Source organism: Panulirus ornatus, chromosome 12 (assembly GCF_036320965.1).
Source record: "Panulirus ornatus isolate Po-2019 chromosome 12, ASM3632096v1, whole genome shotgun sequence".
In the NCBI taxonomy this organism is placed as follows: Eukaryota; Metazoa; Arthropoda; class Malacostraca; order Decapoda; family Palinuridae; genus Panulirus; species Panulirus ornatus.
In genome coordinates, this window is record NC_092235.1 from 56,624,364 (window position 1) to 56,639,596 (window position 15,233).

The window sequence follows — 15,233 nt, forward strand, 5'->3', positions numbered from 1 at the left end:
AACACAGCGGCAGCCCACTTTCCTGAAACGCACCGTTGCCCCAACACCACACGCTCACCGCACGCTTACGAGTTTCGATTCCGAGTGAAACTCCATACGGACGCTTGGAGTTTCCGAAAGGATTATGAATACCTCCCTCTCCTTCTCAAAGATCACTGAAGCTGTTCTTGCCTTTATGTTACACCCGAGCTACGAGGCATTCACCCCATGCACCCTGTTATTCAGACCACGCGAAATCTATGCGGGTATTTCTCAATGATGTATATAGATATTTGTTTGTATCAGTTTAGGGGAGGCGTGTGTCGGGAAGCGACAGCCACACCCCGGGAAGGCTTTGAAATCTTTCTACAGTCTGTATTCTGACTCACACTGACTTCAAACACCACACCGTGCGAAGTGCCGCGTTTTTCAGCCTTGTATGAGCTATAGTTAGATAAGGTAAGGTGAAGCCATGCTGATCGTTTTTGCTCGTGATGAGCTGAGCTAAATTCTTAGGTTGAACTTTTTAGCAGGTTAGGAGCCTTGGTGCATTAAGTAGTCTTTCTTGTTTAAAGTATATTTGTTGTGCACTTCCGGGCGTTCGTGCACACGGTGTAACCTCCAGCAGCTGCTGAACATCTGTGGAACGATGCACGAGCAATGGAGTGGTGTGGCGGAACAGCCGTGGGTGCTGTGACGGAACGCCACTCTCATAGCCGGCACTTTAACAGTAGCTAAGATGACGGTGGATCACTGAGAGTACATCTGCAGCAGCTGGGTGCCTCAAGTGACAGTTAATCGTAGACACTATCTACCGAAGTGACTGGTAGCTTATTCCCATCGTTCCGATTTTTTTTATGAGAAGTATTAAAGCAGGTGACTAGCTACCCTTGATAGGACCACGGGCGGCCTTCAGTGAAGCGTCCCATTAATTTGCATATACAATAATGATACATCATCGCCTGTTCTCACCTTTTCTCGTCCTGAGAGGTGACATTGTGTAACGAAGTGGTTTTAGCTGCCACTAGATCACTAGGAGCTGTAGGATCAACTATGGTCAGGAAGGCAGGCGAAGTAACGTGTACCTCCTCTTGTGTGTCCCCGAGGTGGTTAAGCTCCCCAGCCTGCCGCATTGTTACTGCACAATACAGATTTCACAGGTTGATTACATACAGAAAGGGACTGCTGTAAGCCTCCAATTTATGATTATATCTGTCGAGTTCTTTTTGGTACATAATTAGTAAATGAACAGTTCTCCTCGATCGAGCTTTTAAGAGATTATGATGGCTTGGAATAATCACATTAGAATGAACATGAATAACTTAATGTGATTTTTTTTTTATTCACTTTATGATGTGTATTGTCTTTGATCGTAGATATTTGCCTTTCTGGTATACTTGAGTCCCATACGATTTTTCTTTTTTTTACAGGCTGACTGTACTATCACCCCGGGTCAACTGGAGGCACTGAGGTCGTGGTAGTGAAGGAGGGAGGATGGAGGGCGTGCGGGCGGGCCTGAGCCTGCTGGTAGTGCTGGCGTGTGCCTCTGTGTACGTCCGGGGTCACGGGAGACTGATCGAGCCGCCCGGTAGATCAACAGCCTGGAGGTAGGTGGCCAGGGGTCAGGGACACCTCAGGTGCTCTTCTAACTGGTTGATGGAGGGGTTGGGGTGATGACTCTGGATGGAGATGGGGGCCACGTGAGGTCATGACTGGTCATCATACCCGGAGGGATGACCTAGTAACTGGTTCACTCCGCCTCCGTGTTCTGTGGTACGTTCTCGGGTCTTGGACGTGTATTGTAAGAGATACATACCTGGTATTTTTGATGGGTTTTGCCATCTTCGTAACGTTTTTATGCATCATGTTCGTAGCCTCCTGTGGAATAAGTTGAAGTGTATGTATATATAGTGCAAAGAGTGTACCTAAAACCCCTCTGGGTGTTTCGTGGCAGTGGTGCTGCCGCTGCTGCATTGAACCTGTTTCTGAAAACTCGTTTGTAAAGATGTGATCATATTTAGCGTAAGATTGATTTCCTGTGTGTTGTTTGTTTGTTTGTCTCGTTCGACAACCCATTGGTTCTCCAGCAATGACTTAATATAGATAATTTAGTGACCAGGATACTAACGGCACAGAAGATAATGAGGAAGCACACTTTTGTACAGTGACTTTTGTACAGTGACCAAACCCATTACTCCAGTCTGTGACTTCTCAAAAGGACCTTTGGATTTCCGTCTTATATACTGTTACTGGTACAGGATTGACGGGCTGCACTGCGACACCGGCGTGTAATAACCGTTGATCTTAGTTCCTTGAACTTGACGGTACGCTCCTTGAGCACGTCCATACGATCCCTCGAGCACGACCATACGACCCCTCGAGCACGACCATACTACCCCTCGAGCACGACCATACGACCGCTCGAGCACGACCATACTACCCCTCGAGCACGACCATACGACCCCTCGAGCACGACCGTATTACCCCACGAGCACGACCATACGACCCCACGAGCACGACCATATTACCCCTCGAGCACGACCATACGACCCCTCGAGCACGACCATACGACCCCTCGAGCACAACCATGCGACCCCTCGAGCACGACCATACGACTTCTCGAGCACAACCATACGACTTCTCGAGCACAACCGTGCGACCCCTCGAGCACGACCATACGACCCCTCGAGCACGTCCATACGACCCCTCGAGCACGGCCATATTACCCCTCGAGCACGACCATACTACCCCTCTAGCACGACCATACGACCCCTCGAGCACGACCATACGACCCCTCGAGCACGACCATGCGATCCCTCGAGCACGACATATGGGTGGGACGGCCTCACCCACAGGTTTCATCAGATCCAAAGCCTGGCCATCATTCTCGAGGCTCGTACCATTGTGGTCAGGGTGTTAAGTCTATCATCACTGTGCTGTACACCATGTGGGCAACCGTTCTTATATAAAAAAGAAAACGCGGTAAAGCCCCTGCGGTACCGTACACACTGAGCATGGGATCGAGGTGTGTGTGTGTGTGTGTGATACACCGGCATGCAGGTTGCCGGGTTTACGGTTCATGACTCATGTGAGGTCAGTAAGACAGGGACTTTTTATATATGTGATCCAGATGTTTTAACCTAAGGGGGACGTTGGGGGTCGACACAGTAGTGTGAAAAAAATTCACGTCTTTCCAACGCCAGTGACAGCACCAAGAACATTACTGATAATTCTTTTCATTTTTTGTGGGTGAATTGATTTAAGATGGTTTGTGCTATTAGATGATGCAAGCAAGATGGATCATAGTGTATCTCTTGTTGTACAGGCGAGAGAGAGAGAGAGAGAGAGAGAGAGAGAGAGAGAGAGAGAGAGAGAGAGAGAGAGAGAGATGGTTAGGCGAGGAAGTGTCTCCGCTGAAAATTGCCTGATACGGGGCCTGGTGACCTTAGTCCTCGTAGATGTACCGTTATGTGCTGCCTCACCATGACGGAAGCGGGAGTGTTGAGTGGCTGGATGGGGCGAAGGGTGAGAGAGTGCGGGAAGGGGCTATAGAATAAGCTGGGGGTAGGGAGAACGAAGGTAAAGAGTTGAAAAGAAAGGAGGAAATTTAAGAAAGCAGTAATACGAGAGAACTAGTAGAGGCGATTGTTGTAGAATGATGACATATTTACCAGCCCTTATGGTAGTACTTAGGCAAAACATTACACGCGTTCTAGATACGTGACTGAGTAGAATTATACAGGAGAGTGTGAAGAGTCGGGTGAGGGATCCGTGTGTGAGTTATGGAGGGAACGTGAGAGGTGGCGCCTCTTGTTTGTGATGGTTGGCTGGCTGCCGGCGGGTATTTGGTGGCGGACAGACCCCCAGGATACAGACCTCACTGAGCTCACCGCACAGTGTCCTGTGAACCCTGGATGAGGCTGAAACTCTGGCTTGGCTCGGCATGCCGTTAGATTCGAACCTTAGATAATTGAAAGTTTAAGACTACATCCCTGTTGATTTTATGAAAGGATTACCTCCTGGGTTACTGCGTGGCATTGTGTCGAGTCGTCCAGACAACCAGTCTCCTAGCGAACACCGTCTTTAGCGAACACCACTTTATCTGGATATGAATGATGTAATTCAAGGTGTCTTCTCCACGTATTCTTCTCTTACTTTAACGTGTCTTTCTTTTTGTTCTTCATGGTGTCAAGCAAGCTGACTCTAGTTTCCATGGATGGTGGTTCCTGGGCGTGCTCCGGGCCAGCGCAGCTCGACCTCCACCTACCCCTGCCTGCCACGGTTGTGGGGCAAGGTCCTCTCCAGCCTTATAAGACCGAGTCCCACTGGCCCGCTGCCAGCTAGCAAGGTTCATCTTCTGTCGTGAACTCTCTCCGTAAAATATAGTTAACAGCAATTGTGTTGACGGGTCGGGACGGGAGAATCGAGTTAGTTTTGCCAGAAAGATAACGCGCCTTGAAATCATTCGAAAGACTCTAGTTGCGCAATTCTCGCTAGATATAAGGGAAAAAAAATTTAATGAGCTGCACCTGAATTCTGAGGTTGGCTGCAGAGTTGGTTGATCCCATTTCCTGAACTTAGGTTGTGAGCGAGGCACGGGAAGGAGTGGTGATGCCAGACTTTATTTGCATATTAGTTTACCTACTTAGAGGTTTAGAATTTAGATTTGATTTGCGTCATTAGATTGTGTTTTTCATTTGATTATCTTCATCTGGAGCAGAACTTCGTGAGGTAGGGAGAATCGTCACCCGGTGATGCCTGTCGCCATGGTTGCTCCTTGCTCGCTACCCTCTCCCACCACCCGTCTTATATAAGGCAGCCATAAAGCTCTGAACCACACTTCCTTTGGAGACCATTTACCCGGTACCCATGACATGCCCTTCACCGACAGTATTATAACCTGGACCCACAATGAAGACAAAGACATGGCCTTGGACGACTTCCTCGTTTATAGATTTGCTCTTTGAGACAGTGGTGGTGGTGGAAATGTAGCTCGTGATTATATAAGAATCATTGTGTCAGCATCTTCCTCCTGGTAGGTGTAAGAAGAGTCAGCACCAATCATAGGATTCCCGTAAGTGATCTCTGGGTTTCACAATTGTCGAATCCGAGACTTGGCACGAGGCACAACATGCCCCAGTCATGACCATCTCAGGTGTAGCGGGAAGAAAAGTAAGGAACGCAATCAAGGGTCTTCGGGTGTTTGTACACCTGAGTCAAAGATAGACCGGTTATGAGAAGAGGGGAAGGTTAAATAAGGAAGAAGAGGACTCCACAGCTTCGTTGCTCCAGGGAACGAGGAGATATCATAACAGGCCACTTAGTCCTCGTATGGTCGGTCTCTAGGCAAGAATCTGGGTAGCAGCAGCCAAACGCGAGTCATGGGTCCAAGCCTCGGTGGTAGGGAGTCGTGCTGGCTACTCACAAAAACATTGGCCAACGTAATACCTGTAGAATAAGGAGAAGGCAGCTTTGTCACGGCGGACAGAAGGGGATAACTGGGGAGATGAGACATTTGTTGTCAGTCTTGCTGATAAAGAGGCTGACACCAACACCAACTTCTGGTTTCTTGTTTCATGAAAGAGTGAAGGATATGGCTATCCCCAACATAGTCCTGATATTACAGGAATTAATTTTTTTCGAGGATTTTTTTCCTTCATTTATATATTTTTTTCATTGTAGAGTTGTGTACTGACGTTTGTAATATAGTAACTTTTCCTTGCTTATACAGATATTTGTTCTTAATTCAGATTGTGTAAAGATTAAAACTGTCTCCTGAAACGGTAAATGGATTCCACCCTGACTTTTTTTAATAATCATTAAATGTCAGCTACATATTCCTTCCAATTGATTTTGAACATTTGGTTTTTGTGTACAATATCCTGGTGGAGAGACCTGGATTCGGTTTGTCTTTATCCTCCTCTCAGCCGGTTAACAGATTGCAGCCAACTTTTGTAAGACTCTAAGTCATCAAAAGTCCTACACAATTCAATGTTTTTTTTTTTTTTTCGTAAATGAATTTCTTGGTGTCAATGGATAAACAGCTGTTACCATTTAAAATAGATGTCTCCTACATCGGTCAGCGGATTTTAATGAAATTATCCAATTCCATGTTATGTGACAGAAACCTGTTTGTCTCGCAGTTGTAGAATTTCCTCTCATTCTTTATGTCCAGTTTCTGCCTCGTATTACGTTTCATTCCCTGTTTCACTCCTTTCTGTGTATGTCCTTATCGTCATGATGATGATTCCGCCTTCATGTTATTCCATAATGGAAAGGGTGTCTGCCGGGCAGAGGGGGAGGGATAGCAACAATTAGCAAGGGTAACTCCACTTCACAAACCTCAGCTCATGTAGCTCAGCTTAGCTCGGCTCTCGGACTCACGTACATCCCGATGATTAAGCTCCGGTGACGTAAAAGGATCTTGGGGATTATCTCTCGGGTGTCCTACCAATCAGCCTCAGTCTTGAGGTTTGGGCGTCCGGCCGAGGGGCGTCTCATCCTGCAGACAGTACCCTCAGCCCACTGGTACAACGTTACGGTTATACATTCGTCTTTTTTTTTTTTTTCGTTTCGTTTCCTCCTTTTTTTCCCCCAGTCAGGATGTCCAGTGGTGACGTCGACGCACTGGAACCAAGAGTCGGACAGGAAGCAGGTCTCGTGTCATGAGTCCATTGCTTATATTTCTTGTCTTTCGGAGTCGTTCAGTCACCCCGTTTCCTGTCGTACTTTCCGATGTTCAAGGACGGTGCTGTCACACTCGGCCGAGGGTAGAGAAAGGCCGAGTTATAGTACCTCTCACCAAGAGCGAGCCCTCAGCCATCCAGTGTTTGGTACACCGAAACGAATATGGTGGACTTACCTTTGACTCACACTGCCTACAAAACAGGTCAAGAGACGGATGCTCTGTTGTCTTGCCCTGAAAAGCATACGTCTCGTTTCTTTTCAGTCCTAAGATTGCCATGTGAAGGGTCTGAGATCTTGTACTTTCGTATTCAAACTTCCTTTTGTTAGGTGGTCAGAGAACTTGGTGATACTTTGTCGTGAGTGGTCGGGGTAAGAGCTGCTGGCTGTTTATTCTCTCTGGACGGGAGCTAAAGCTGGGGTGTTTATGTGATAAACAGAAAGTAGAAAGGAACGACATTTTAGCGGTATTTTTTTTTAGTTCAGTAGGAATGATGGAATGGAACGAGAGGGAGAGTTGATAACGCAAATACTTGGATTTCAGAGAATGACGATGTCGTGTGGTATTGCTGCCAGAGATGGTAGAGTCCGCCTCAACCATTTGATCATGACCTTTGTTATAATGGCCTGGCCATTGATCTAACCCTTAAGGATCATGTTAGAAGCCAGGCCTTCTTTATACCCAAAAGTTGTACTCGAATGTCTCTTAAATCAGTTAGTAGGCTGTCTAATATCTCTGCTGTGTATCATGCCACGCAACTCTTCCATTATTTGACCATTTAGCGACCCTTTAGTCGCGTTGCCATGTATCAGAAGATGTTGGTAACCGACCGTGTCGTCACTGGGCCAAGCCAGGAAGTGACCGGGGCCAGTGAGGGCAAGATGCCCTTGAAAGGCCCTCTGACACACTGCTTAATGAAGCGGCTCACAGTTTATTCTGTGGTTGCTGCTGCAGCCTGGGCGCATTCGTCACCTCACAGGAAGGGGTGGATTTCGAGTGTTTAACTCCTTAAGCAGAACTGTCTTTAACTTGAGCCTTAAGGGGCAGATCATAGTCCAGACCAGGGGGTCTGCAACCTTCATTATTTCGGTCGCATGCGGCTAGGAATTTTACGTATGAGGTCGGGAAAAAAAAAATGTCATGATGTGAGATGTGCCGCCGTCAAGCTTGAGAGGGTGACCAAGTTTGATTTGATGAATTGCATTTTAGGTAAACAAGAAGCACACTGTGATGAGCCAAAGAGGGTAAGGCTCGGGGAGGATGGGCGCATGATTGTAAAGTATTAGTATTATGGTATTATGATAAAACAATTGTAGATTACCGAGTGTGGCAGTTGCGGTCGATCACTGATGGTTTGTGTTAGTTCATATTTAGTATGGTCTGGGTCGTGTTATTTTTAAGAGGAAATCACCAGACTTTTAAGTTTTTTTTAGATATAACTGTAATAATAGCGAGATTACAGAAACGTGTAATGTATTACAGGATGGTAAAAGACCCTGTCGCAGCAGCTTAACTTTGTAGCTTCCTTGGGTGTGTCTGCTGCATCCCAGGTTGGACGTCTAGTCCTGGTTACCGTCAGTGATAGAAAGGATCTCCTTGTGTACCGTGCGTTCCCCAGTTCACTCACGCGAGGTCGGTTGGAGTGTACGAACATTGGGGGCGCCTTTGTCTCTCGGTTGAGTTAGAAATCGTCCAGTTTCCTTCAGGGACCGGAGACAGCTTCCTGTTGGAAGGGGAAGGGTAGGGCTACAACATTACCGTCAGGGCGCGTGAGGCACAGAGGGGAAATGTCCATCGCAACGCCCGAGGGAGGAGTGGAGAGGACGCTCTAACTATACTTAGCTCGTGAAGAAAGTTCGCTCATTCCCGGCACCTCTTTCAACATCTACACTCTCTGAGACGGAAGCAGACCAGTGATAATTGAAACTTGCTGTCTGACTGGAGAAGTGCTGTGCTATCGTCACCAGATAGACCCAGAGAAACTTCTTAGCTAGGAAATGTGTAGTCTTCACTGTCCGGATTGACGAGAGTGGACTACAACCTTCAAAACTAAATTCACTAGACCATAGACGCAGAAGATGCATCACACACTTGAAAAATATTGAAATGTCAACTTTCTTAACCAGGATACGAAGGCAGTCCCTCGCTTGAATATCAGCCACGAAGACTGTGTAGATTAGGTACCCAGGCTGAAGAGATATGTTCCAGGAAATATTACGGAAAACAGAGTAAATGTCAAGGGCCCACGTCAGGTGAACTTATTACCAACAAATATACGAACGCCATGGGAAGAATCCAAGACCTCTACAAAAACGACCAGCCAAACTGCACTTATTATACTGAGATCTGCAGCATCAAACAGCCTGGTGGACTGATCCCCTCGCTAAGGAACCTTTGTCGCATACTAGGTTGCGGAGGTGGAGGATATCCCCCTACCCAACCAGGATAAAGTATGGGTAAAGTTAACTTGTCCCTCATCCCCATGTCGTCAGCTGTTGACCACCACATTATTATTCTCTTCAGTAACTGGTCCATTGTTGCGATTGTGCGCTGCAATCCACATGCTTCAGCACTTTAGCTACAGTGATAGTCACTTTGTTTTTGTTTCTTATGCTTGTTGATAGTATTATCACTTACTGTAATTTGGTTGATAGTGTAATTACAGTAATTACTTTATTAATGTTATTATTACTGTTAATTGTTGATACCACAACTATTACTGGCTATCAGTATATCACAGTTCATTGAGCCTACCTGACGGACGTGCCCAACCGCTAATCTTATTGTCATGTTTTAAGAGAGAGGAACAATGGGAGCGTGAGAGAGACTGTCGACTGAGGCATGGAGAGATTTCCTGTGGGGGGTTTGTGGTGGGGGGAGGAGGAGGAGGTTGAAGATGCATCCCTCGGGTGTACCCTGGGAAACCTGGCTGGGAAAGTCTGGGCCAGGGGAGCCCCAGGCCCAGGTGAGGTACAGACTACACCAATCCCGTCAGCACGACGGATGAATTGTAGACACAGTAGTCGAACCTCCCACTCACCCCCGTCCGTACAACGATTGATCGCCCTCTCAGGCACGATCATTTCATTCCTTCAAAATGGGCTATTTGACCTCCGGAGACCGATAGTTCTGCCGTCGTTGCAATGCGGTTCAGTCTTGTGCGAGTATTTCCTCCCCACCAGCCCCACGGATCACCCGGCTTTCTTCCCGTCGCCGCTATGCACGACTCCCTCACTGTATTACCTCTCTCCTCCTCCTCTCCTCCAACCCTGTCCTCTGCACATCGTTCGCTGGAGACATGACTAAATGTGCAAGTTCAGTCGACGGGTTCAGAAACTTGTAAGTGGCTTGTAGAGTGTTCATTACTTGAACCCCTTTGCGATAAGCGCGTGGTTTTTTGGTGGTGAGCATTTTTCTGTCCAGGTTAGCCTTTAGCAGTTGTGAGATCTTGGTGATGACGGTGGATGTAATACGTGGGTTGCCTGGCTGGCTGGCTTGGGTTGGGTGTGATCATCATGGAGGTGGTGGTGTGATGCGCCATGGTGGTCACCCCAGACTCAGTTACCTGCTTTTTATCCCCCGTTTTCCCACAGCTGTCCTGCGGTTGGCCGCCTCCGGCGGTGTACGACCCGCGCGGCGCTCGGGTGAAAAGGGAGGGACGTATTCTCTCTCTCTCTCTCTCTCTCTCTCTCTCTCTCTCTCTCTCTCTCTCTCTCTCTCTCTCTCCTTTGTCTAGGGAAAGAGATCGTCGTCCTCCTGCCACCTCGGTGTGAGTGGAGCTGATGTATATTACGTTCGTTTCTGTTTATACCAGCGCTTCTCGCCCACCACACACCTAAACTCTGTGTATGGTCTACTTTAGATCTTCAGGGAAACAAAAGAAGGAACGTAATACTGGATGGAGCAGTCAGACATAGCTGCTTAGTTTCCTTCCGTCAGCAAGTTTGTGTGAAATATGTTACTTTTCTATTGTAATCCTCGAGAAGTCAAAACTGTAATGTTCTCCAGACTCTCTCTCTCTCTCTCTCTCTCTCTCTCTCTCTCTCTCTCTCTCTCTCTCTCTCTCTCTGTATATATATATATATATATATATATATATATATATATATATATATATATATATATATGTATGTATGTATATATATGCGCTACCTCGCAAACGCGGGAGACAGCGACAAAGCAAAATAAATTATTAATGAATATATATATATATATATATATATATATATATATATATATATATATATATATATATATATCATTCCATAAGTGGCCGCATTATAAGTTTTTACGCTTCTGTCGACTCAAAGAATAGTCCTTAGCCGTGCATGTTAACCTCCTCACGCGTGCGGCGGGTAATGAGTCTGGCCTGTGTCCTATCATGGTGCCGGACCTGTGGCTCTCTCGACGTCATGAATTACAAGGCACGCACGAATACTTTGGAAGTCACTGCGTATCCGGGTCGTCTACTCACCCTCCCCTTCATAGTCTCAAGTGAATTAGGACGTCAGTAGCAGATGTTAGTTGCCTTGCACTGTTGATCACTCCACTGGTAGTTGCAACAGTGCTAGTTGATTCGTGTCACTGTTTTGCTTGAAACAATATGGTAACAGACGAGTCGTGTATGTGCGTGTGTGTGATTACCTATTTGTACCATGCATTCTCTACCATTGGGCAGGCATTTTAAATTTCTGTACGCTATCCATATTTCCTACATCTAATATTTTTCTGTTCATCCACCAGTCTCATGATATAATAGTACTTTTTCACTTTTTACAATTGTGCTTAATTTTCATGTTGTGTCTTGTGGTTGTTCTATCCCTACATATTTCGACGAGCTGTTCACTCTAACGTAGCACATCGTATGGGAATGGCATTCAAAATTTATGGAGGAAAGGATTTAAGCATTTTTAAGTTACCACCACAAACAGGATACTGAATGGTCATGAGAACATTTTTACCTTTAGATCAGTTCGAGGCGTTGTTTTTGTGTTTGTAATGTGGGTCACTGGGAAGTATAGGTGGTTTGATTATTAAAAAGCAGCTGGAATGTAATTATATATTTTTTTCAACGTTTATATAGATGTTTATAATATACTTATTGGATGCAGTCTCTCATACTGTCCGAGCCAATTCACACCATATTCACAAACACGGATATAAATAATCGAGTATGAGGGTACATCGTCCGGATATGGCGCCCTTCTTGGTATATTAATGCCACCACTTTAAGAAATATTACTAATATTGCTTTATCATAACCTTTTTTTTTTTTTTTTACCTTGTTTACAAAGCACCTGCCAGTCGATGATCGGTCAGTCCATGTGGAAGTGTGATGCTGAATCACAGAATGTGGTTAAACGTCACAGTGAAAGATTTAAAAAATGTTCGGATATGATATCGGCATCACCATAAGCCAAACCGTTATATCGGATATTTCTTAAATGCAAAACGATTGTAGGTGTGGTACATTACCGGATTTCCTATCATTATTTTTCTCGTCTCTTTCACCGTGGCCTTAGAAAGATTATCACCGATGCAAGTTTAAATGCTTACGGCTTTTAGTCGCGTTTTTGCGTCCAGGTTTGTATATAATTTTGTTTAGCCTGTAGACGGCTTAGTTAAAGAGGTAGTGATTATAGGAAGTGTGATGTGTACATAAAGATCTGATTTCCGGTATATTGACGCCGATATATGATGCTGAAGCCGAATCACCACAGAGCATTGCAAAGGAGCAATAATTATATATTGCCCTTTTTATTACGAGTGTCATGCTTGTGAAACAGTATTATTTATGGTAGCCTTGGAAAGAATTGGAAAAAAGATATTGCCTAATTTCTTCATTCTAGATATTTTTTTTTTTCGTGTCACGATCGTTCATTTTCGTCTGTTAGTCCACCAATATTTCGATTTACTTCCCTTTCTCCAATCCTCTCGTCTCATTGCATCTGTGGTCAAGTGATCGTTTAGTTGTCGAGCAGCAATGGTTTCCATGATCGATTCCTTAGTCCTTGGCGGCTTCCAGGAAGGGCGCATGTGAGCAGCCACTCTGGAATGCCTCTCTTAGAAATTATACATAGACTTCCCGGAACACACGTGATAGTTATCATACCATAGAACCTTATTTTCTCTGGTATGTTGTATATTACGCTTGAGTTATTAATCATTGCGATTAGATACTTGTTCTTTATCATATTCATATTACTCAAATGGTAAATCTGCTTTTTAAAGCACAATATTTTGTCACAGCATTATAGTGAGTATACTATTAAGTTTATTTCTTGGTACTCCTCAGAATCCAATGAAGTTACGACTATTGCAGTTTCTCTTATTGTTAGTCGGTGATAAGTGTTTGTCCCACGGGACAAATTGGAAGGTAAGACTTGAGATTATCAGAACTTAAGGACTTGAGAAAGAAATAGTGTATGGAAAATAGAAAGCAGATGGGCTGTGCACCTAGCGGAGCCGATTATAACTCAATATCGTAATATATATATATATATATATATATCCTCTCGATATTGGCGGCCCCTGAATGCTACAACACATAGTTGTATTATACAGTAATTGCTGATTCAAGCTGTGTTATTTTGTTGACCATCCAGTTTTCATGTTACATTACAGTAAGCCAATAATATTACTCTTTAGTTTGCTGCGAAGATGAAATACTACCATAACTGCATTGTAAAAAATGAATGCTATGATTTAGTACCAGCGACGTCACTGGTTAGTTTTCAATATCACCTCAGTTGCCATTCGTTGTATAACTGGTCCAGAAAGATGTTGACCAGACCATTATACCCGACAAGAGATCTTAATCAACAAGATGTCAATTTCAGTCTTCATACCCCATCGTGATATGCAGTTTAAATCAATTAATTATCTAAAGATATTCTCGAGCCCTTTAATTTTATGTTTGCTGGACGACAGACCTGCTAACAATTTTTAAGATAAATGTAGCAAAATGATCAATTTTGTTGCATGACCTAATGAGTAAGAAACCCCACGAGTCGTGCGAAACAGAAGGGTGTTAATCCAATTTCCGAGCGCACGATATTGGCCCACACTAACGAAGAATAGCGTGAGGCAGGAGGGTGCTGGTCCACTTCCTGTAAGTGCGAGACTGGGCCAGATCAGCCGTGGTATATGATAGGATGGCGTTGGCCTACATCAGTACGCTCCGGCTCAGCCAACCAATTGCAGCTTGAGCATGTATCGTATAAAGGATTAGGGGCCCTAGGGCCAAATATCCCCAGGCATTTGCAGCTTGAGCTAGTGGCTCAAGCTGCCGTAAGGACAAATATAGCCCCCCCACCTCATCTATCCCATCCAGTCCAGTAGGCAGGAGTACGGAATGACCGTAGTGTTGAAATGGGAGACTTTTATGTTTTATAATCGTGATCAAAGTTGTCTTTTTTGCATTTGTGGTCGTTATCGAATACATAACCCTTTTTTTTTTTTTTAGAGAACCGTCATGGCAAAACACACAAGGTATATAAGACTCCCAAAAATTTACTTTTATAACCAGATAGGCTAGATGGTAGGTTAAGAGCCCGTTAGAGTTGGAAGACATGAGGCAGTATTAATTTAAGGAGAGTTTGACCTCATTTTCTGGACCCCTCAAACATTAGGTCCCGGGGAAAAATATAAGAATCGTATCTTCTCATTTCCATAACCCTCCCAGGCTATCGGGCCCTGGGGTGACTTAAGGAATATCGGATTTCCTCATTTTTGAGGGTCTCCCCCTAGTAAAATAAAAAGAAAAATGGGTCCTTCCCCCCCTGCCCCCGCTCTGTTCTCCATATCGGTACGTCCGTCACTAGCCTACTACACCAGCCAAAAACAGCACTTGGCAAGGGTGTCGGTCTAGTTCCTAGTCCCTCCGTCATTGGTCGACACCACTGCAGAGCAGCAATTTAAACTGAAGGTTGTTGGCCCACCTTCCATACACTGTGCCATAGACTAGGAAAACAACATTGAGGGTAAGGGCGTGGTAGCCGCTCCATATTGTTTGCGAGACTGGTGGCCAAGGATATATATACATTTATATATGCGTGTGTGTGTGTGTGTGTGTGTGTGTGTGTGTGTGTGTGTGTGTGTGTGTGTGTGTGTCCTTTAGTCTCTGCTGCTAGCTTACCTTGCAGTTGTATGCATGTTGACTCAGGTACCTGCTAGGATAGGGAGGGTTATCTTGGCATATGGTTTTTTGTCTCGTAGGAAGGTTGCTGTTACCACGAAGACAAAGAGTTTTCTAGGACACCAAGGACGTCTTCCCATATCCTGAATTACTTGATACGGTACAGCGATTACGTTGATGGCTACCTTACGGTGTAACTAAAGCTTTCATTTCAGGTAATAATCTTGGTTTTTTCAACCCTGTGATTAGAATTTCGTATTTGAAGTAAAGATGTAATCAACTGTGCCGGATTATGACAGTAATCGAGATGAACACTGCACTATACCCTCCAGCAGGAACAAGTGACTTTAGATTGGGATCCTAGTGAAGGAAAGTGACAGGCCTTTAAAAACAGGCCTATGAGAGTTACCAGTGTTGCACGTAAAGGACATA

General features: G+C 45.0%; 1 protein-coding gene across 2 annotated transcripts in view; it reads left to right on the top strand.

Moving 5' to 3' along the window:
* The window catches only part of LOC139752073 (uncharacterized), a 67,943-nt gene that overhangs the window by 34,540 nt on the left and 18,170 nt on the right, over positions 1 to 15,233 (top strand). For both annotated transcript variants that reach the window (XM_071667917.1, XM_071667918.1), the window contains one exon: positions 1,410 to 1,586. In XM_071667917.1, the coding sequence (XP_071524018.1) occupies positions 1,474 to 1,586 (113 nt within the window). In that variant the 5' untranslated portion in view covers positions 1,410 to 1,473. The remainder of the gene's footprint in view (positions 1 to 1,409; positions 1,587 to 15,233) is intronic.